Source organism: Malurus melanocephalus, unplaced genomic scaffold (genome assembly GCF_030028575.1).
Source record: "Malurus melanocephalus ecotype Western Australia unplaced genomic scaffold, MMel_1.1 scaffold_128, whole genome shotgun sequence".
Taxonomy (NCBI): Eukaryota; Metazoa; Chordata; class Aves; order Passeriformes; family Maluridae; genus Malurus; species Malurus melanocephalus.
The window spans coordinates 1,843,665-1,861,479 of record NW_026623360.1 but is presented as its reverse complement, the minus strand read 5'-3'; the positions used below and the strand labels follow the sequence as shown (position 1 = coordinate 1,861,479).

The 17,815-nt window shown below is 40.3% G+C and overlaps 1 protein-coding gene across 4 annotated transcripts in view; it reads left to right on the top strand.

The window, feature by feature from the left end:
* Nucleotides 1-209: 209 nt before the first annotated feature.
* SCUBE1 (signal peptide, CUB domain and EGF like domain containing 1) overlaps nt 210-17,815 on the top strand; it is a 188,750-nt gene continuing 171,144 nt past the window's right edge. For 3 of the 4 annotated variants that reach the window (XM_057370561.1, XM_057370560.1, XM_057370559.1), the window contains exons 1-2: nt 211-390; nt 3,242-3,364. In XM_057370561.1, the coding sequence (XP_057226544.1) occupies nt 303-390; nt 3,242-3,364 (211 nt within the window). In that variant the 5' untranslated portion in view covers nt 211-302. Of the gene's footprint in view, nt 391-3,241; nt 3,365-17,815 lie in introns of all 4 variants that reach the window. The other variant, XM_057370558.1, reaches the window with a different exon arrangement.

Sequence of the window (17,815 nt, the reverse complement as noted above, 5' to 3'; positions counted from 1 at the left end):
GGCGATGCTGAGGGTGGCGCGGTCCCTGCGGGGTCCCTGCCGGCCCTACCTGGCGGGGCGGAGCGGCACCGCGCCGGGCCCAGAGCACCGGGCCAGAGCACCGCGCCGGGCAGCGCCACACGCCCCGCCGGCAGGCACCGCCCGAGGCAGCGACTGGCTCCCCGCCGCGCGGCACCGCCCCCGCCGCGGGAGCCCCGGCGAATCAGCGGGGCGCTGTCAAGGCGTCAGCGCCGGCGGCTCCTCGCGGCCGGCCCCGAGCGCGTCCCTTATCGCAGACAGGCACCGGGGATCGCATCATTATCATGGGCACTGTTTGCTTTTCGCGGCGCTGCTGTTTGCTTTTCGCTCTCGCCTGGGCCGGCAGGTTGGCGGGAGGCAGCGGGGGCGCAGGTAAGAAGAGGGGGCTCCGCCGCCGTGCCGCCTTCTCCAGGCGCGGGCGGCGCGGAGCCGCGGCCCCGGGGGGACTGTGTCTGTTCGGTCTCTTCTCCCCGCTGTAAGGTGTTGAGGGGGAGCTCACTTGTCGCTGCTCATAGCGCCGAGGGKGTTGGAAGTTGCGGTGGGGAGGTGTTTTCTCGCGTGTATGACACAGCCGGAGCCGAGGGATTTCTTCAGGGAGAGATGGGGAAGAAAAAGTTACTTTCYTTAAGTGCCTACGAGATAAGCCTGTGCTGAGCCCTGGAGACTCCGCAGAGCAAGCGTTGGCTGGGATATCGTCACAGGGTTTCCTTGTCTGCGCATTAACCCAAAGACCTGGTGTTTTTAACAGCGGCGCTCCTATCTGTTTAATAGCTGTAATGATACTAAGCCTTTGCTTCGGTGTTTAAAAAAAAAAAAAAAAAAAAAAAAAAAAAAAAAAAAAAAAAAAAAAGAACAAAAAATCAAACATCCCCCAACCCTATCTGCTTTGGAATGCTGCAAGCCCAAAGTGATTTTTGAAAGAAATGTATGCAGTCTCTGAAGTTGTGCTAGGAGAAATCCTTTAAGGTGAAGTACGAGCGGGGGCAGATGGGGGGGAGGGGGAGGGTGTGGAAAAAAATCCCTGTTCCTCGGATAGAGGAGTTTAAATGTGACAAAGTGAACGAAGTCAGCGCAGAAGTTCTTAAAGTCCGAGTAATGCAGTGTGAGATGTGGAGCCGAGCAGGGGCTCATACTTGGTTTTGCCCTTTCATTTGACTCATTGGCATTCACGCCTGACTCCCAGGCATCCTCTGGTTGCTGTGAAATGTCCCCTTTGGCTCARTGCAGTTTGAATTTTTGACGGCATTATAAAGACTCCAGCTGTCACTTTTGCTGATCTTGATGGGAGATGGGTGCCGGTTTAATGACTCAAAAGTATGAACCAAAGCATTAAAAAAAACCAACACCCCAAGAAACTTCTTTTCTCTTTGTGCTTGACTGTATCTATGCCTGATCTGGGCAACACCTAAGCTAATTCACGTAAATTATAGCTAGATYTGAACTGGCTCGGTAAAATCAACGAGTGGACAAGAAAGAAGGCAGCAAATTACAGCAGCCCTGCCTTTCTCCAGAAAATTATGACGCTCGGAGTTCTGATCCCCTCTTTAAAAACAAACAAACAAACAAAAAAAAACCAACCACCAAACCTGAAAACAGAACAAACAAACAAAAAAAACATCCCACCAAAACAAAATCCCCACAACAACAATACAGAGTCCAGGCAATTCTCTTGCTGGGATTCCAGAGGTGCCCCAGGGGGCCGCCCTGATCTGCACCTCTCAGAGAAGTTCTCTGCTGTGTGCCGTGCTACGTCTGCTTATTCTCCCCTCTCCAAATAGCCCCCTCCTGTTCCCGGTGACTTTGAAGGATCCGTGTGTTATCACTGGATATGGCTGAGTGAGCACTTCTGAAATAATTAGCGTTAGGATTTCAAGCTAACAATAAAACTGTTTTTACTTTAGTGCACCTTTCAGAGGATCTGTTAATCTAATTGGCATGAAACCAACTGCACATGCCTCTCGCTGGATGCCCGTCTTCCTCTCCCTCCCTCTCTCGGCAGCATCCCTGTCTCCTCGGTACTTCCTGATCATARAGGGGAGGCTGTGCTCTGTGCCGCTCTGCGGGTCCCTCTCCGGTTGCTCACCCGCCCATCGGGCACCGCGSTCTCCTGCCCGTGTCTTCCCGGGAGCCCCAGGTGTGGCTCTGGGATGAAGCCGGGAGGAAACCCCTGGGMGATGCTCGGCCCGGCTGTGGTGTCCCCGGGGTGCGGTGGCATCACAGCCCCTTGCATAGGATGCTGCGGGTACCAGAGGGGCCGGGGACCGTCTGCGGGCAGTGCGGGAGGGCGGGGCAGGTTAGGCAGGGCGTTAASTGTTCCCATGTTCCCAGCACACCCCATCCCTGAATAGGTCGGAGTTGCGGGGTTTTTTCCCCCAATACTCCATTAATATTCCTGAGACCACCAAATCTCGACTCTCATTTTCCTCATTCCCACCCTCTTTAAATCCGAAGGAGAAAGCGAATGCCTGTCATTGAAATGTAAAAGCTTCCTGCTCTTAAAACAAGAAAAGCCATCTGGGTCCCCCCTTTCAGACTCAGACTCATCAGTAAGGCACCCACCCGAGCAGGGGCTGGAAGACTGCTGGGACTATTTTCCTCCTAAAATGAGTTTTAGTCCAAGTAGATGATGTTATTGCAGGTTGCTTTTCTCCACACTACCTTACTGAATTTCATATGGTCTTCCATTTATTTATTTTTTTGCCTCTTAGTAAAAAGTATTACTGTGGTTTTGCTGTTCAAATATTTCTTTTTCCTATTCCCCCACCAGCATAGTTTATTTAAACTAGGGTCTGTCTTTATAAATTAAGAAAATCTGTGTGCTRGAACATGCAAATGGTCTTCCTCTCTCCTCTTATAAGTAATTTAAACGTTCACTTGTTTTATTGAGATGTGGGTCTCCAGCACAAAGACTTATCCAGCAGAAGCTCATTTCTAGTGTCTTTCATTTATCATGTAGAAATGTGAGACCCAGTCCCTCTAGCTCCATGGAGCAATGGTTATAAGTGACTTGAGGAGAATATCTCGTTGGCTGGTTTAGTTGTTTAACTAAACAACAGTTTAGTTGTTAAACTAAACTGTTTAACTAAACTAAAATGATGGTCTCATTTCTAGGATGGCACTGGGAAGGCAGGCAAGCAAACTGCTTCAAGGGGAGTATCTTGGTGTTTTGTGTCTCTGATCTCTCTTTTTATCTGTCCCCTTGGGGTTCCTTCTGTGCTTCCAGATGTTGACGAGTGCGCAGAAGCTACGGATGACTGTCACATCGATGCAATTTGTCAAAACACACCGAAATCCTACAAATGCATCTGCAAGCCGGGCTACAAAGGGGAAGGGAAGCAGTGTGAAGGTAAGGAGAAATCGGCTCCTCTCCTGTCTCTTCTCCTCTCTCTTCTCTTAATTTGTTTGCTCTTTAAAAGCTTTTGTAAATAGCTGAATTCCTGAAACGATTAATGCAGATTTACAGCTGCTTAACCTCAAATCTGGGTGTTTATTGGCAAGCATCCCCCTGCTGCTTTTGCTAATTGTCTGGCCTGCCAGCCTACTTTTAAGAATAAAATTATAAAGGGGGTGTGAGGGGGCGGCGTTCCCCAGCGAGGCGATTCCCCGGCAGCACCAGCTCATCCCGAGCAGTGCTGGGCTCCAAGTGCAGCACTGAGCTCATGGGTGTGACCCGGGATGGGATGGGATGGGATGGGATGGGATGGGATGGGATGGGATGGGATGGGATGGGCCAGGCCCCTGGCTTACTCCTTGGCGAGGGCAGATGGAAAGGACCAGCCATTGTTCTCTCTGGACAATTTACAGGTGTTTTTCAGTTCCTACTCAAACAGGTTACTGGAGTTTGCTTCTCTTTGACACTCTGCGCATGTCATGATCATAATATTTCTAGTCAATGGAACACTTGTTTTAAATGGAAGCATTTACAATTATTTGTCTTATACAGACTTAAAAAAAGTTGCTTTACTTTTCTGTGTCCTCACATCAGTCTTCTAATTAAAAAATACCTTTGCTAGGCCCTATGTAACTCAGGTTTCTGATTTTATGCACTCCATTTTGTCTATTGAATCTGAACAGAAAGGTTCTCTGGTGAAAAGAACAAATATTGTAATCTCAGCAGAATGTCTCAAAAATAAAAGATGCAAGATTATTATTTTTTTTCCTACTTGTAAATGCTTACTAGGTRCAACATTTTGCCTCAAAGTCTCTCTGTCTCTCCAGTAGAATGCAATTTTAAAAAAAAAATATATATAGCCAGTCCATTAAAAAGATKGAAGACCTAGAAATTACTTTGCTGTTCTATAAAACTTGGAAACCGCTTATTATTCTCCATGGACTTCCAAAATATTTGTTCAAGTTCCCTCATAAAGCATTTTTGTGGTTGTCATATTTTTCGGTTGTGGGCTTAAATTGACAGAGACTTAATTAATAAATTCTGATGGTCTACCTTTTGGTGCTCTAGCATCTCTGAGCTGTTCTTTTGGAAGCCAGATTTTCTTTCTTGCCAACAGGATAGTCATTCAGCATCAGTTCTTTCTCTATTCATCCATTCCAAGGAAAGAGCTACAGAAGTCTGAGAAAATGTAGTTAAGGCCACAGCTGTAGAGATTGCAGCATTCTCGTCATTGGCACTTCTTGTACTGGTTTTCTACACTAAAGTTTCCCTAARCTTTAGCTATTCATATTTTAGTTATTGAGCTCTTTTTAGTGGTACACATAGTTTATACTATGCTTATCTAATACACATATATCTCTTTGCTTGACTCCCCTTGGCTCAGTAAAAAAAAGAAAAAATAAACACCAAACTCACTAAGTAGTAAAATCCAAGATTCATCTTTGTAACGATGTATAGAATAATGGAACATCTGTGTCTGATATCAAACTCATATCTAATAGAATTTAGTGTGTGACAAGCTTAATAAGTAAAGTAAACTGGGGCAGACTGCAACACGTTCTGCATGGATGTTCAGCATTAGTCAGGTAATGTAAGCTGTCTAAGCAATTACTGTGAATGATATTTAATTTTTTTTTCTACAATAGTATGGTAACTGTTCTAAAGATTTTGCATCAGCTCCATGTMTTAAGTTGGTAATTAATACCAAACTTTGGAATAAGCAGAAAGCTTGAAATGTTTTTGACTGCTTTCTGCCTGAAGTATATTGTAAATTATGTAGTATCCCTTAATTGGACCCCAAAGTCCTTTGAAACATTGTAACTGAAGTTGTACTTCTGTGTCAGGCAGATATCATTACGTCCTTTCYATAAGTGAGTAAGCTCAGAATTAGAAGGAAGGGTCATACAAGTCAGTGGTAGGGCTAAGATCTGCCTCACTTCTGCTGTACATGGAGAGTGGGTTTATTTTGCATCTTGAGGTGAAGTATTCAAAAKCTACAGAAATAAACAAAGTAGCTTAATTGATTGGTATTTAGTATTCTGTCACAAGACAACCTCAGTGATTAGCTGTTAAAAGTTATTTTGTTAACAAAGATGATATCTACTGGATAGTTTTTATTGTGCCAAGAACAAAACTGTGTCAYTAAATTATTCCAGGTATTTATAACTGGGCTTTTCAAAATAAACCTTTTGATCACTGAAAGTAGTTACCTATGAGAAAAAGATTTGTGGAGGTAGTGTGCCTCTTTGGCTAAGTTTGTARCAATCTACCTGTGTTGCTTCATGTCTGAAGAACATTTCCAAATAGCATAACTAAATCCCTTGTAGTTCAGGCTCTRTCGTACAATCAGATTTTACTAAACAAGTAGAATTGTCATTCATACAGTAACAGTAAGCTTAAAGACATTATAGTATCAAATTCATTTGGATAAATTTTAGTCAGTGTCAGTTTAGATTGTATTGAGGTATTGTGATTAATTTAGAAACAGCAGTCTTAAATACTGCTTTTGTTCACTTAAAATCCATTTTAGAGCAAAGGATTAAGTATGGGAAATAACATTTTTGGATGATTCTTAGGAGCACGTATTTGTCCAAACATATCCATTATATCAATATGTATTTGTGTACTCCTGTGTATTTATTTATAGTGTTTGTAAACAATGGGATCTTTATGCCAATGCACTAAAATGTGRAGCCCAGCCACTTGTTCAGAATTTTGCTCATCATTTGCTGCTTTGAGTRAAAGGGCAGGGAGAAATACGTATGTCAAAAATATTTCTTTAAAAAAGTGGAGAGCTCTAGCTGCAATTCTATGGATATGAAACATTTTCTTGACAGTCTGTTAAATATCTTCAGCAAGGAATTCCTTTCTGAACTTTAATTTTCTCCCAAAATGTCTTTTGGCCTGGGTTTCTCCAGAGTTTCTTAGAATTGAGGATGAGTTCTCAGTTCACAGATCTACCTTACTTTTTTTCTTCCCTTTTTTTTCTGGCTAGCTTTCTTGCTTGAACCATCTGACCTATCTCTTTCCAGAGAGCACAGTTATTTCCGCAGACAGYGAAATTCCTCATTATTCTGTGCGCTGTGTTCTGCTTCCCTCTGTAGGTTTCAGTTGACCTTTTTCTTTMTTCCATCAGCTCTGTGCTATGTTTTGTAAAGCCTTATCGTCAGCATTGTCATGCTATTTTCCTGTATCACATAATGAATCAATATCCTTTGAACACAAATTCTCAAGCTGGCATTTTTATATGACAGAATAATATGTCCAACCTAGGTAATCTTTAAAAAATAAGTGCTTTCAATTCTCCATTTCTGTCAGTATACAAAATCCATTAATTGATAATTAATTAATTTACTTGCCCTGGCACACCTGCAGTTACCTAAGAAGCCTTCCATGTTGTGATTTTAATCAGGATCTCAAATTCAGCATGCTRCATTTGGCTACAGGCATGATCTTTTATGCTCCATATGTCTTTGTCCTCAGCTTCTCAACATTAAATTTTGGCTTTCTCAMAGGCTGGTATCTCAACAAAATTGTGTCAAAGCAATGGAAATTTCAGAAGGTTCAATTCCACGTCCTGGGATTCCTTATGCCTTAASAGAGACTTCTTTGTCTCTTGTAGGATATTCTGTCATTTAACAATGGATGAAGGGGTTAGCTCTTGAACTGAGTTGTTTGGGGTTTTTTTTTTTCCCAAGCTACTTTTGTAACTACTACAAACTCTCATGCCATTAATGGTTAAAATACTCTATAAAGTTGCTGGTTCTCTGTGCCCATTTTATACCCAGTTAGTGTTAAGTTTATTTTATAAGTTGATTTTTTCCTTAGCCTCGGTATTTATCCTCAGTGTGACTGTAATTTCAATGAGTTGCTCTAGCTGTTCTTTCTTTTCTTTTGGATTATACCTTTCATGTAGGACCCTTAAGTCATGTTTATTGGGACCTGTTGCTTCTGGATTGTAAAACTGCTCTGGACTTTCCCACATTGACTGAGATTTTCCTCTTGAAGCATTTTTTCTACTGTCTTTCATCTTTCATGGTATTTTCATAACTCTGCTTCAGTTCTTTTAATAATTGATCTCATACAGTTGTTACCWTGTTTCTTGAACTCTTTGTCTAGTAGAGAAATGTTTGCACCTTTGAGCTGTGCCTTTTTTTTTCATTCTGCTGTGAAGCTTCATAATGTTGTGATGGTTCTTGCTCAGGGCAACATATACRTACTATGGCAAAGGGCTTTGGTAGAGTCTGCCTGGAGAGGGTGATTTTCAGATTTCTGCTCCTGTTAGAAATTGGTGCTRTATCAGCAGCAGTTCTGACTGCTAGGTGAGTGGGATTGTGCAGTTCTAGTGATTTAAGTTTGTCATATGTTCATGTATTTGTCGTCTTTTTCTTAATGCAAATAATCATTCCAGATAAATAGGCAGGAGATAGGGACAATCTGCAACGATGGCTTATTTTCTTGAGTGCCCCAGTGGCAGCACCTCGCTGGGTTTAAGTGTGATATAACCTCAAAATAAGATGAACCATTCCTCCCTCAATCACAGGTTATATATTCAKCTTCACACCAGGTTATAGTCTGCATATGTCCATTTAGAAACACAGACTGATCGACCCTTCTGATCCCAGTGCTCAGGTAAGGGCTTCTRGGCTGAAAGACGTTTTGGATGATGTGCAGCCAAACTATTTAGCTAGACATCTCCTAATTTAGTGCTCATRCACTGCTCATCACAACTTCTGACATAGTTCCTACCACTTGTCTGTGGACAGTGGATGGAAAAACTCAATGCTGCATCTGGAAAAATAGTTGYATTGATATAGCTAGATTTTGTTATTTCCATTGAAACTCTGTGGCAGACAGAAAAGCCCAGAGTACTGCACAGATGTTCTCTAAACTGCYAACTAAAAGCCTTTTTCTGAACTAGGAATTGTAATTTTGTGGAAACAATGGGAGTGTGAATTTTTTTCTTTGGCAAATGTTTGAGACTTTTGGGTCTATCACATGCAAGTTTGTATTCATGCTGCAGGTGCAATGATGTCCCTAAGCCAAAATTTAAAAAACTTGCAGTGTTTACAGCAATACACTAAAGTTWAAAAGGCTAGCTCTTTGTATTTACAGGAATCAGAAACTGTAGAGATAAACCAGCCAYTACCATCTTCAGTAATTTTGTGGATGTTAAGCCATGTTTTACCTCTACCTGTTTTTAGATCTGCTTTTAAAGGATTTTAAAAAAAAATCTTAGCTACTGGGAAAATATCTAGAAACTTTATCTTCTCATCACTTTAAATAACAATGACTGACAAATTTAAATAACAATGACTGACTCTACAAGCTTGACTTAATATTCTTATAATTTTAATCTGGTCGACCTGTTTTATTTTTCATTTTCTTAAGAGGCTCATTTGTGTCTCACTCATTGAATTTTCATTTTATTATGGTCTTTGAAATACCTGCTGTGTTCTTMTCATGCTCTGCAAAGCATTCAAAGTGAATCAAAATATTGTGATAGGACTTCTCTGAATCAGTCAATATGGAACACAGAGCTTTCCAGACTTCTCATTTCCCAGCTGCCAGTCCAGTATCTCATACTAAAGACTCCTTTTGTCTGCAGGAATAAGTAAGGAAATGCCTTCTGGATATCTTTTAAATGGAATAATGATCCCATTTCTTTCAAGAGSTCCACGGTGTCCCATCAACCCACACTCAGCAATTTTTTCCTAAGTGAGTCATCTTCATCAGTGATGTCCTGTGAGAGCTGGGACACTGTTGGATGTCCTTTGATTTCTGAAACTGAGGCATCTTGATGTTTGTAYAACTCTAGTGAGCTTAGACTTGTTCTGTCTGTCTCTGCAGAATAAAAGTGATGCCACTGAACAAGGMAACTTAAGTGACTTCTTCCTAATTGATGATCCTTCCAATTGCAGTAGAAAGTGAATACTGTCAAGGACTCTCTTGATTTCCCTGAATGAGGTCTGTAGTGGATATTAGGTGCTGAAGCTGTTGTGCTTTCTGAAGTTACAACACCTTGACAGATAGTGTTCATGTCATGTGTTTGAGGTTCATGTCACCCTCCCCTAATGGCCATGTTCTGGATGGGACCTGTGCTGCTGGATTTGTGCAGTTGGCTTGCAGCAGYCCACCCGAGCACAGAGCAACATCCTCTGCCACCTCCAAATTTTATGAGAATTTCTATTTCAGGGTCAAATCTTCCTTCCCAGTTTTATTCACACAGATTATGGCTTTACTCTGGATGAGCCGTTGTGCTGATTTCACTGAAAGCAGCTTTCAGAATGAAGCAGTACATGTTGTCAAAAAATGTGGGAGAGAGAAGGTAAACTAGCTTCTTTGATTTGAGCTGRTAGCTTTTTTTWTWTWWTTATTTTCCCTTTCTCTATAAATCCTTATTTGTTGGGTAGCATTTTATTTGGTTTAGGCTGATAAAAGTGTTCCCAGTGTTAGATTCTGAGGCCTTCTACATCTGTGGGTTTTTTCTCTCTCTCTTTTTTTTTTTTTTTTTTTAAATTGTTTGGTACCATTTAATACTCAATTCTGTCTTGTGAGTTTTCTAACTTGCTTGCACCAGGGGATGAATTTTCTGGGGTGATGGAGAAGTGGAGAAGTAGCAGCAAGTAAGAAAATACTCCTGAGAACATTCTGTATTWAATCAGAATTTTATTGCAGCCTAAGTGAATTAACAGCTTATGATAACTTTTTTTCTCCTCCTTCATGCTGCTTCTGTTCAGTGAATAGGGCTTTTGTTTTGGTCAGAGCTGAGCCTCGATTTTATTTATTTATTCAAATTGCTTTAGTTTTTCAACTTTGTTCAGTGGTTCATCCACTAAAACCAGGATATCTCTTAGTTGGGCTGACATGCCCCGTTTAACTGCTCCCAGGGCCATCAGTCCCCATGTGTCACGAACCCTATTGTTTTCCCCTCTCTGTTTTCTCCCCTACCCTGTCCTACCTCGGAGCTGCTTTCTGACAGCCCACAATGCCGCTTCAGTGAACAGCTCCCCCGGTGGTCCACTTTGGAARTCTTCCATTTTGACTTCGGAAAAGACCGCTCACTCCAACTTTCTTTTCTCTCCAGAAATGCTTCTTGGATACAAATATCACTATATTTTGAATAAACAAATACCATGCCATTCGAAATACGGGACTCATTCTTCAACAGCATTACATGTAATTCTTAATTTGGAAAAAGTACAGTTTTTCCCAAGGACACTTCTCTAAAATCTCCCTATCTGGTCTATGAGTACACTGAGAACTTAAATATGTATAAAATTTTATCAGTCTCAACAGTTGCTAAGCTGCAGAACCCAGGGTGGCCTCCTGGGGTGATGTAAACTTGGTATTTAGAAAGAACTTCTTTTCCCCCAGATACACAAAGTAAATTAGCTGTCAGGAAAACGGTAATGAAATGAAGAAACATAAATAAAATGTACTAAGTTCAATAAATCTATCCTTCTTTTGTCTTCATTCTTTATACATCTCCCAGATACTATCCAGTTTTCCTTGTTTTCCCACCTGTCACCTTTACTTCTGGTGCAGTCCCCTTTCCTGCAGTCTTCATTATRTTGTCTTGCATATTCTGTTACTCAGCTTTAAACTTTGTCATTTTCCTACTGCAAATCTTGCTTCTCTTTTGTTCTTTCCTCATGTATTTTCAATTATTTCATTTTGTTGTCTTTCCCCTGTCCTCTCAGTGGCTTGCTGGAGTTATAGCAGCATTATTCTGAGAGCCAGCGTCCCATAGCCAGGCCTCTGGGACTGGAGAACTGGCAGCTGTAAGCTCTAAGTGCCCCTTACTGGTCCTTTCCCTTGAGTTTCAACTTTAGGCCAAGGCAGCTCCTACCAGCTAGCTCCCAGATTTCGCAGCTCCTACCAGCTAGCTCCCAGATTTCCCCTTTTTCTCCCTTTTTCTCCCTTTTTCTCCACCTCTTTCCTGGCCCCCATCAGCAGCTCAGAGCTCACCTGACCCTCGGCACATTCCCTGCTGTTTCCACCCCCTGTAGATCCATGGCTCTTACCTCAGTGGCTGGTTGGACAAATATTTTTGTCTGGCTGTTTGCCATCATTTGTTAGCTCCTATTTGATGATGGGTAATGTCTTCATGTGTGTCCACTGCACTGCTGAAATACACATTCTTTGATCTGAGGCTGATGCATGGCATGGTTATGGAGCATCTGCTGGGATGATGGCAGAAGAGGAGTCAGGGAATGTGACCTCCTGCTGCTCTCTTGCCCAGATGAGCTCCACTAATGCATTTGAGCCAGGTACTATCAATTCTGTTCATTAGCATCTGTGGAGGTACGGGGAAGCAGGGATGGTGTTGGTACCCATGGAAGAAGATGATGGATACAGTCTCTGTACCCATGGTACTATTCTAGCCCAGGATAGCTATGAGCCTTAAATACAGGGCAGGGTTGACCAAACCTCAGACAGTCCTGGGATGCAGGATGTATGTCAGGAATTTGTAGGGAAAATGTGTGTTCAGTCTGGTCACAAAAGAAGTAGTACTCCCTCCTTTGCCTTGATAGTGCCTGKTTTTTTTTGTTGTTTCTTTGCACAGGGCCAATTGATGCGGGGCTATTCTGTGAAGAATATCACTAAAATACTAACCCCAAAAGGGGAAGAAAACACAAAGCTGGCCCTGTAAGCACTTCTGCACTGAAAACTCAGTGAAATGGGATATAGAGGCTGAGACATGGCAGGGAGAAGGTGGTGTGAATAAGGTGAATAGATGTTCTCATCAGGTTTAGTTTCTGGAGCCATTGGGGTATGAAACCGAGGTTGAAAATAACACCCACCAAGAAGGATGTTTTGGAGACTTTAGCTGCCTAAATTTAAGCAGATGACTGTTGAGCTTTGAATTTTTATTTTTTTTTTGGAGGGGGATGTGTGACTTCATTTTTAGATGGCTATTTTCTGATTGGTAAATTTTCAGCTGCAATTTTACCATCTTTTTTTCTGTCCTGAGAAATCTCTTGAAAGGTAGCTCCATGACACCTTATTGGAAACAAAATCTGAGAGCATTAAATCTGTTCAAGTAATTGGGGAGAATTTTTTAAACATAGCAAAGCAGTGAACTTTCCATATAATCCCTTTTGGAAAAAGCTAACTTCTTRGKTTTTTTTTCTTTGTTTGTTTTAGTATGAATATATTTGTTTTAAATTTCAACTGAAAAAACAGACCTGCTTTAAGGTCTTTATTTTTCTTGCAAGAAAAAATATAGTTCATACATAAGTGTTTGGCAGAGCTRCAAGAAACTGAATATAGGGTCTGACAGACCCTCTTGAAATTTTAAGATTTTTCTACACATTTAAGATGCTGAGCAAAAGGAATTCCCTTTTGTTCTTACAGTTTGAAGAATTTTTTGTTCAAATGCCATGAATCATCCGAGTATTCAAGCATGTRCTTAATCTTAAGAAACTGTTACCCTTTAAAGTAATTCTGTTTAAGTGCTTTATTGAATTGAAGACACTGTCTTATTTTACTTTACAGTGCTGTTTCTCTTGAGCCTGTAGAAGGTCACTGTTTTTCTTTCAGTGACCAAGGAATTTAAAAAAAAAACCTGAATCATTTAATAAGATGATTTAAGACCTTGATCTTGCACATGCTTTAAACCTAAACTTAGTGCAGTTTGTTTGGCRCTGTAGGCCCCGTAAACAACACATGAAATTCAAGACCATACTTTCACAACTATTGATAATGTTGAACAGTATAGCCATCAAAGAATCAGAAATATTAACAACTTTCAGATTGTTCTGATTCTTATAATAATTTTGTTAAGCAGATGAGCTGTTATCTCAGAGAATGGAAAAGCCAATTTTCATTTACTCTTTCAGAATGAGGTTACTAAGCTTCATACTATTGTTACCATGCCCTACATCTGCACGAACCAGTCAGTCCTTAATTTACCAAAGCACTATGCTCATAGAACATAAAAAATGTAATTGAGGGGAAAAAAWTAAGAGCAATGCATAATACCTATTTGGTGATTATTAATGTTGTTGGAGGGAATGGTCCTGCTGCAGAATGTGCTTCMGAAAAGGGGAACATCTGCAGAGATAGGTACTTGTTGGACATATCATTGCTGCAAATACTACAGGACATTGCTGCTGTGCATTCTAGTTCTTGCTTTTGTGAGAAGGAAACTGCACAAAGTGCCTTTGTTCTGATTTCATTATATGGAAGCAGAAGTCATAATCAAAACTTTCAGTCTCCTTGTTATGGTGGAAAAAGGGGTTGAAATTGGTGGGGTACTTGCTTTGCTGATTAGGGAGTTTGTATAATGCATATCTAACTTGATTGGCAGCACATGCATAGAAGGAATTTGATATCTGACTTACTACCTCTAGAGATGTCAATGTTTCTACCAAGTAGAGTTGCACCTTTATACTTTTTGCACATTTCAGTTTGCAGAACTTTCTTGGAAAAGGATTCCATAAAAGCTGTGACTTGGAGACATGCCAATGTTTTTGTCTTTCTACAAAGCAACAAAGTCAAACTTCATTTAGAAATCTCCAYTTTTTCCTGATGCATTCCAACYTGTCTAAARATGARTGTGATCAAAGCTCCTYTTTGCATGTTCGTCCAYCCAACATGCCATTCTTTTCCTAAARCAGCCCTATTCTTGCTTGYACAATGATAAAGTTCATCTGATCTTCAGTGCAGGTCTTGGTACAGCMCACTCTGCAAAGGCAGGTGCTCTGGACAGATTGCTCCTGTTCTGACTGCAGGGGGATTTTCCCAAGGCCTCTCGTGGTGGCTTTGTGTCCATGGGCACACTGAGGAAAGGCAGCCTCCTCTGGCTGTACTGCAGACTGAACCCAAAGCCATCATGCATTATTTGGCTACTAGAGGGCAATCACAAGTGGACCCCCATGGCTTTTGCTTGGCCTGAATTCCTAGGAAGGTGATTTTACGTCTCTTTAGACAGGAGCATGCAGACGTATTCAGAGTGCAAGGAATAAGTGAGGGAAGGAGGACTGCCAGGATTTCTCTGACCTTTGASTGCTATGGCTGCAAGAGTGAGCCAGAGGAAGGGTATAAGAGAGAAATAGACAACCTCAGCCTGTTGTCTGGAAATGAAAACATGAATACTAAAATGCTTTGGTTGGATATAGTCTGTTTCATTAGCTATAGAATGTTTCAATGTGAAAATGGCTTATTCTGTATATACAGAGTTTTACATTTAAGGAGATTATGGCTTTAAAATGGAAGAAATTTTGTATTATAGTTCTCTCAAAAGATTTAACAATGAAAACAACCCCATCAAACTGTTTATAGTATGATTGTTGCCTAGAAAATACTTTTGTGTAATATGCRTAAAATCTAAGGTGTTGTCACTTAAATTTTGTGTTACAGTCAATTCTAAACCTTTCTCTTCTTTATCCTTCTGGCACTTTGCATCCTTTCATCGTGTTTTGAAATATTTTTAAGATCTTTTTCTTGAGGGAAGTGTAAAAACTGCATTATAAAAAAAATCTGTTGATTGCATCATGTGTGGTTTTGTGGAGCAAAACACAAAAGCGTTAGCTTTTATTTTTAATAGGGAAGACACAGAAATCCATTCAGGATAGGAACAGCAGTTGCATTAATTTTCTGGAATAGCTTAATGGCACTATTTACTTTGAGTTAATACAAAAGTTTCCAATGCACATTTCTGAGTTCTTTCACTGGACTTTGTTGCCCACACAGACAAAAAAAAAGTTACTTGAGAAGAGTTACTAGAATGTGATCCTGTATTGCTTATCCTGAAAGGCTCTTAATGATGACCATTGATAYTGGTGTAATGATTAGGTATTAGTCATAATTTGGAGCTGTTTTTAAGACAAGTGTTCTGGGGATTTGTATGGAAGATAACAGACAGTTGCTATAGCCTGCTCCACAATGGGCAGACAACATCAGTCTTTCTCCTGAGTAGGATTACACGATACAATTGCCTGAGCTAGCAACAGTGGGGACTAAAGGGATGGAGGCCTGAAGGGGACACTTTCTGGAAGGACCARCATGTTTTCAGAAGAGCCCCAGTGTTTGTAGCTATGACAGCACCTGAGTGGTCTTGTTTGCACGCAGTATTTCCTGTAGGTCTCCTGTTTAATGGAAAGGACAGCTCATTATCTTTAATCTTGAGAACTGTGGTTTTTATGGCAAGATTTGCATGCTTTGGAGAATCCTGAAGAGTCCAAAAGCCAGGTGAGAGGTTGACTGTTTGAGTGTGTTACCAGAGGGTCCTGCTGGACAAGGGCTCTCGCACAGCCGGGCAGGGGGATGTGTGAGAGGCTGTCATATACTCAGTCATACAGCCTTGATTTGCTCACCTAGTTTGGTTTGAACTTGCTAGAATAACTTGATTTTAAATATGAGACCTAGCATGAAGAATTTCGGTCTTTGAAAAAGCTGTGAAAATAGGAAAGATGGGAAATAGGTGAGGTTGGGAAATAGGTGAGGTGGGAATGCTTTCAAAGGCTATTTATGTAAGTAGTACAAATTGTAGTATACTTCTACTTTTACCTGTAAAGTACATACACAACATCTGTGTTTATGACCATCATGTCAAGTATGAGCACAACTAGCAAAAGATAAAATTACACTGCTTTGAAGTACAGCATATTCTTATTAATGAAATGTATAAAATTAAAGGAAAAAACTAATATGAACAGCCTTTATACTATATAAAATTGCAGAATTCATATTTTATATTTTAGGGTTTTTTTCATTATTAATAATGTAGTGTTCCACTGAAGACTTGGTAAACTGAAAATCCAGTTTACCAAGAGTTTCTTCTTCAATAAACTTTATGATCAACAAGGAAGTAAAAAACCTAAGGGAAATACATGTCTTCTGGTCTGAATTAGTCACTGACAGTCTTTTCTATTATAGTATTTGAAGCAGGAGGGAGTGCTTTAAATGCTTCAACCCATTTAACCTTAATTGCTTGGTTTTAATAGACATTTGCTAACTAAAGGAACCAAATTATAGCTTGAATTAGGCCTTACTAATCTTAATTAAAAGCTCCACTTTATAATCGAAAACAGGCTATGTTTAAAACAGTAAGCCTTTCTTAAATGGCTTACTTTAAAATACTAAGGCCCTTTTTCTAATAATTGTTTAGACTGAATACGGGTAACCATTATTCTCCTTATATTGCACTTAATTAAAAATATCTCCTCCATGTGGTTTTGTGCAGTCTGCTGGCTGTAAAATTGTTTGACTGGTGGGGGGTGGGATTACTTTGCTTTTCCTGTGGTAATTTGAAAACATGTTTCTGCCTTTGTTTTAAAAGTTTTCTAGGGTCACAAGTTACAAGATTAACATGTGAATCAATACAGACATTAGCTTCCTGCATTTATCTGTCCTTAGGCAAACACTTGTCAGTCACTTACAACCATTAATAATACACCCTATAATTCATTTAGTTTAACATTGAAATTGTKCTCAGTCTCTTGATTATGGTCTCTGCAATTCTTCAGAGATCTAAATTTCAGTAAAATCAAGTCTATTATACTGGGTTTGTCTCTGTCTGTTGAGTATTTGATATATTAATAGAGGTCCTGTGCATTTCAGGACTGTATGAGGAGGACAGAGGGTGGATTTCATCTGTCCAAAGGTGGATCTCAGGAGTACAGATCAGCACTTTGCTTTGCTTTTCCTTTATAGTTGATTGAGAAAAATTTCCTTCATGCAGTTTGCCTTGTATAATTGGAGAMAAAAATAGGTCAGATAAATCATGTCCTGAAAATAAGAGTCTCTTTTCGACACAGATGTGGACATCATCAATGGAGGTGTGTAAAGYTGAATGAGGTGTATCTGGGCAAAAAGTCTGCAGCTGTGAGATTAAAATTCCACTGAAATTAATGAAGACTATTCTGTACTTCTGCTTTGAATTTAACCAGGACAAGGTATTTTTAAGCTGCCACATTATCATTAGATCATTACAAAATTCATTCTCCCAGTCTCAGTTTTACATTTTTATTTCTTTAATTTCAATTTTTTTTCTTAGTGCATCCTACTCAGGAAGCACTGCTAGACTGCTAGGTGTGATCATACCTTTATTTATTGTGCATTGCTTTTAATTCAGTGGCTGAATTGCTGACTTACACAAACTAAACACARATTAAAAGTCCTTTATATGCTCAGTCTACTAGACCTTTATGTGCACTTGGAAGAAAGCTCTGTAAAAAGTCACTTGTACCTGTTATGGAGATGGACATACCTTCTTGAATGTCAGTTTTKTTTACTTAGTTATTTAATCTTTAGAAATCCTATAAAGCATTTTTTAGACTTTCTCCTTACTGTCCAGTTAGTTTTATGTTCTGTGCTGATGGAGTATACAAAGACTGTTAAATTATATCCAGTACAGGAAGGCAAAACCAGGACCCTTTACAGTGGGTGCAAAGAACT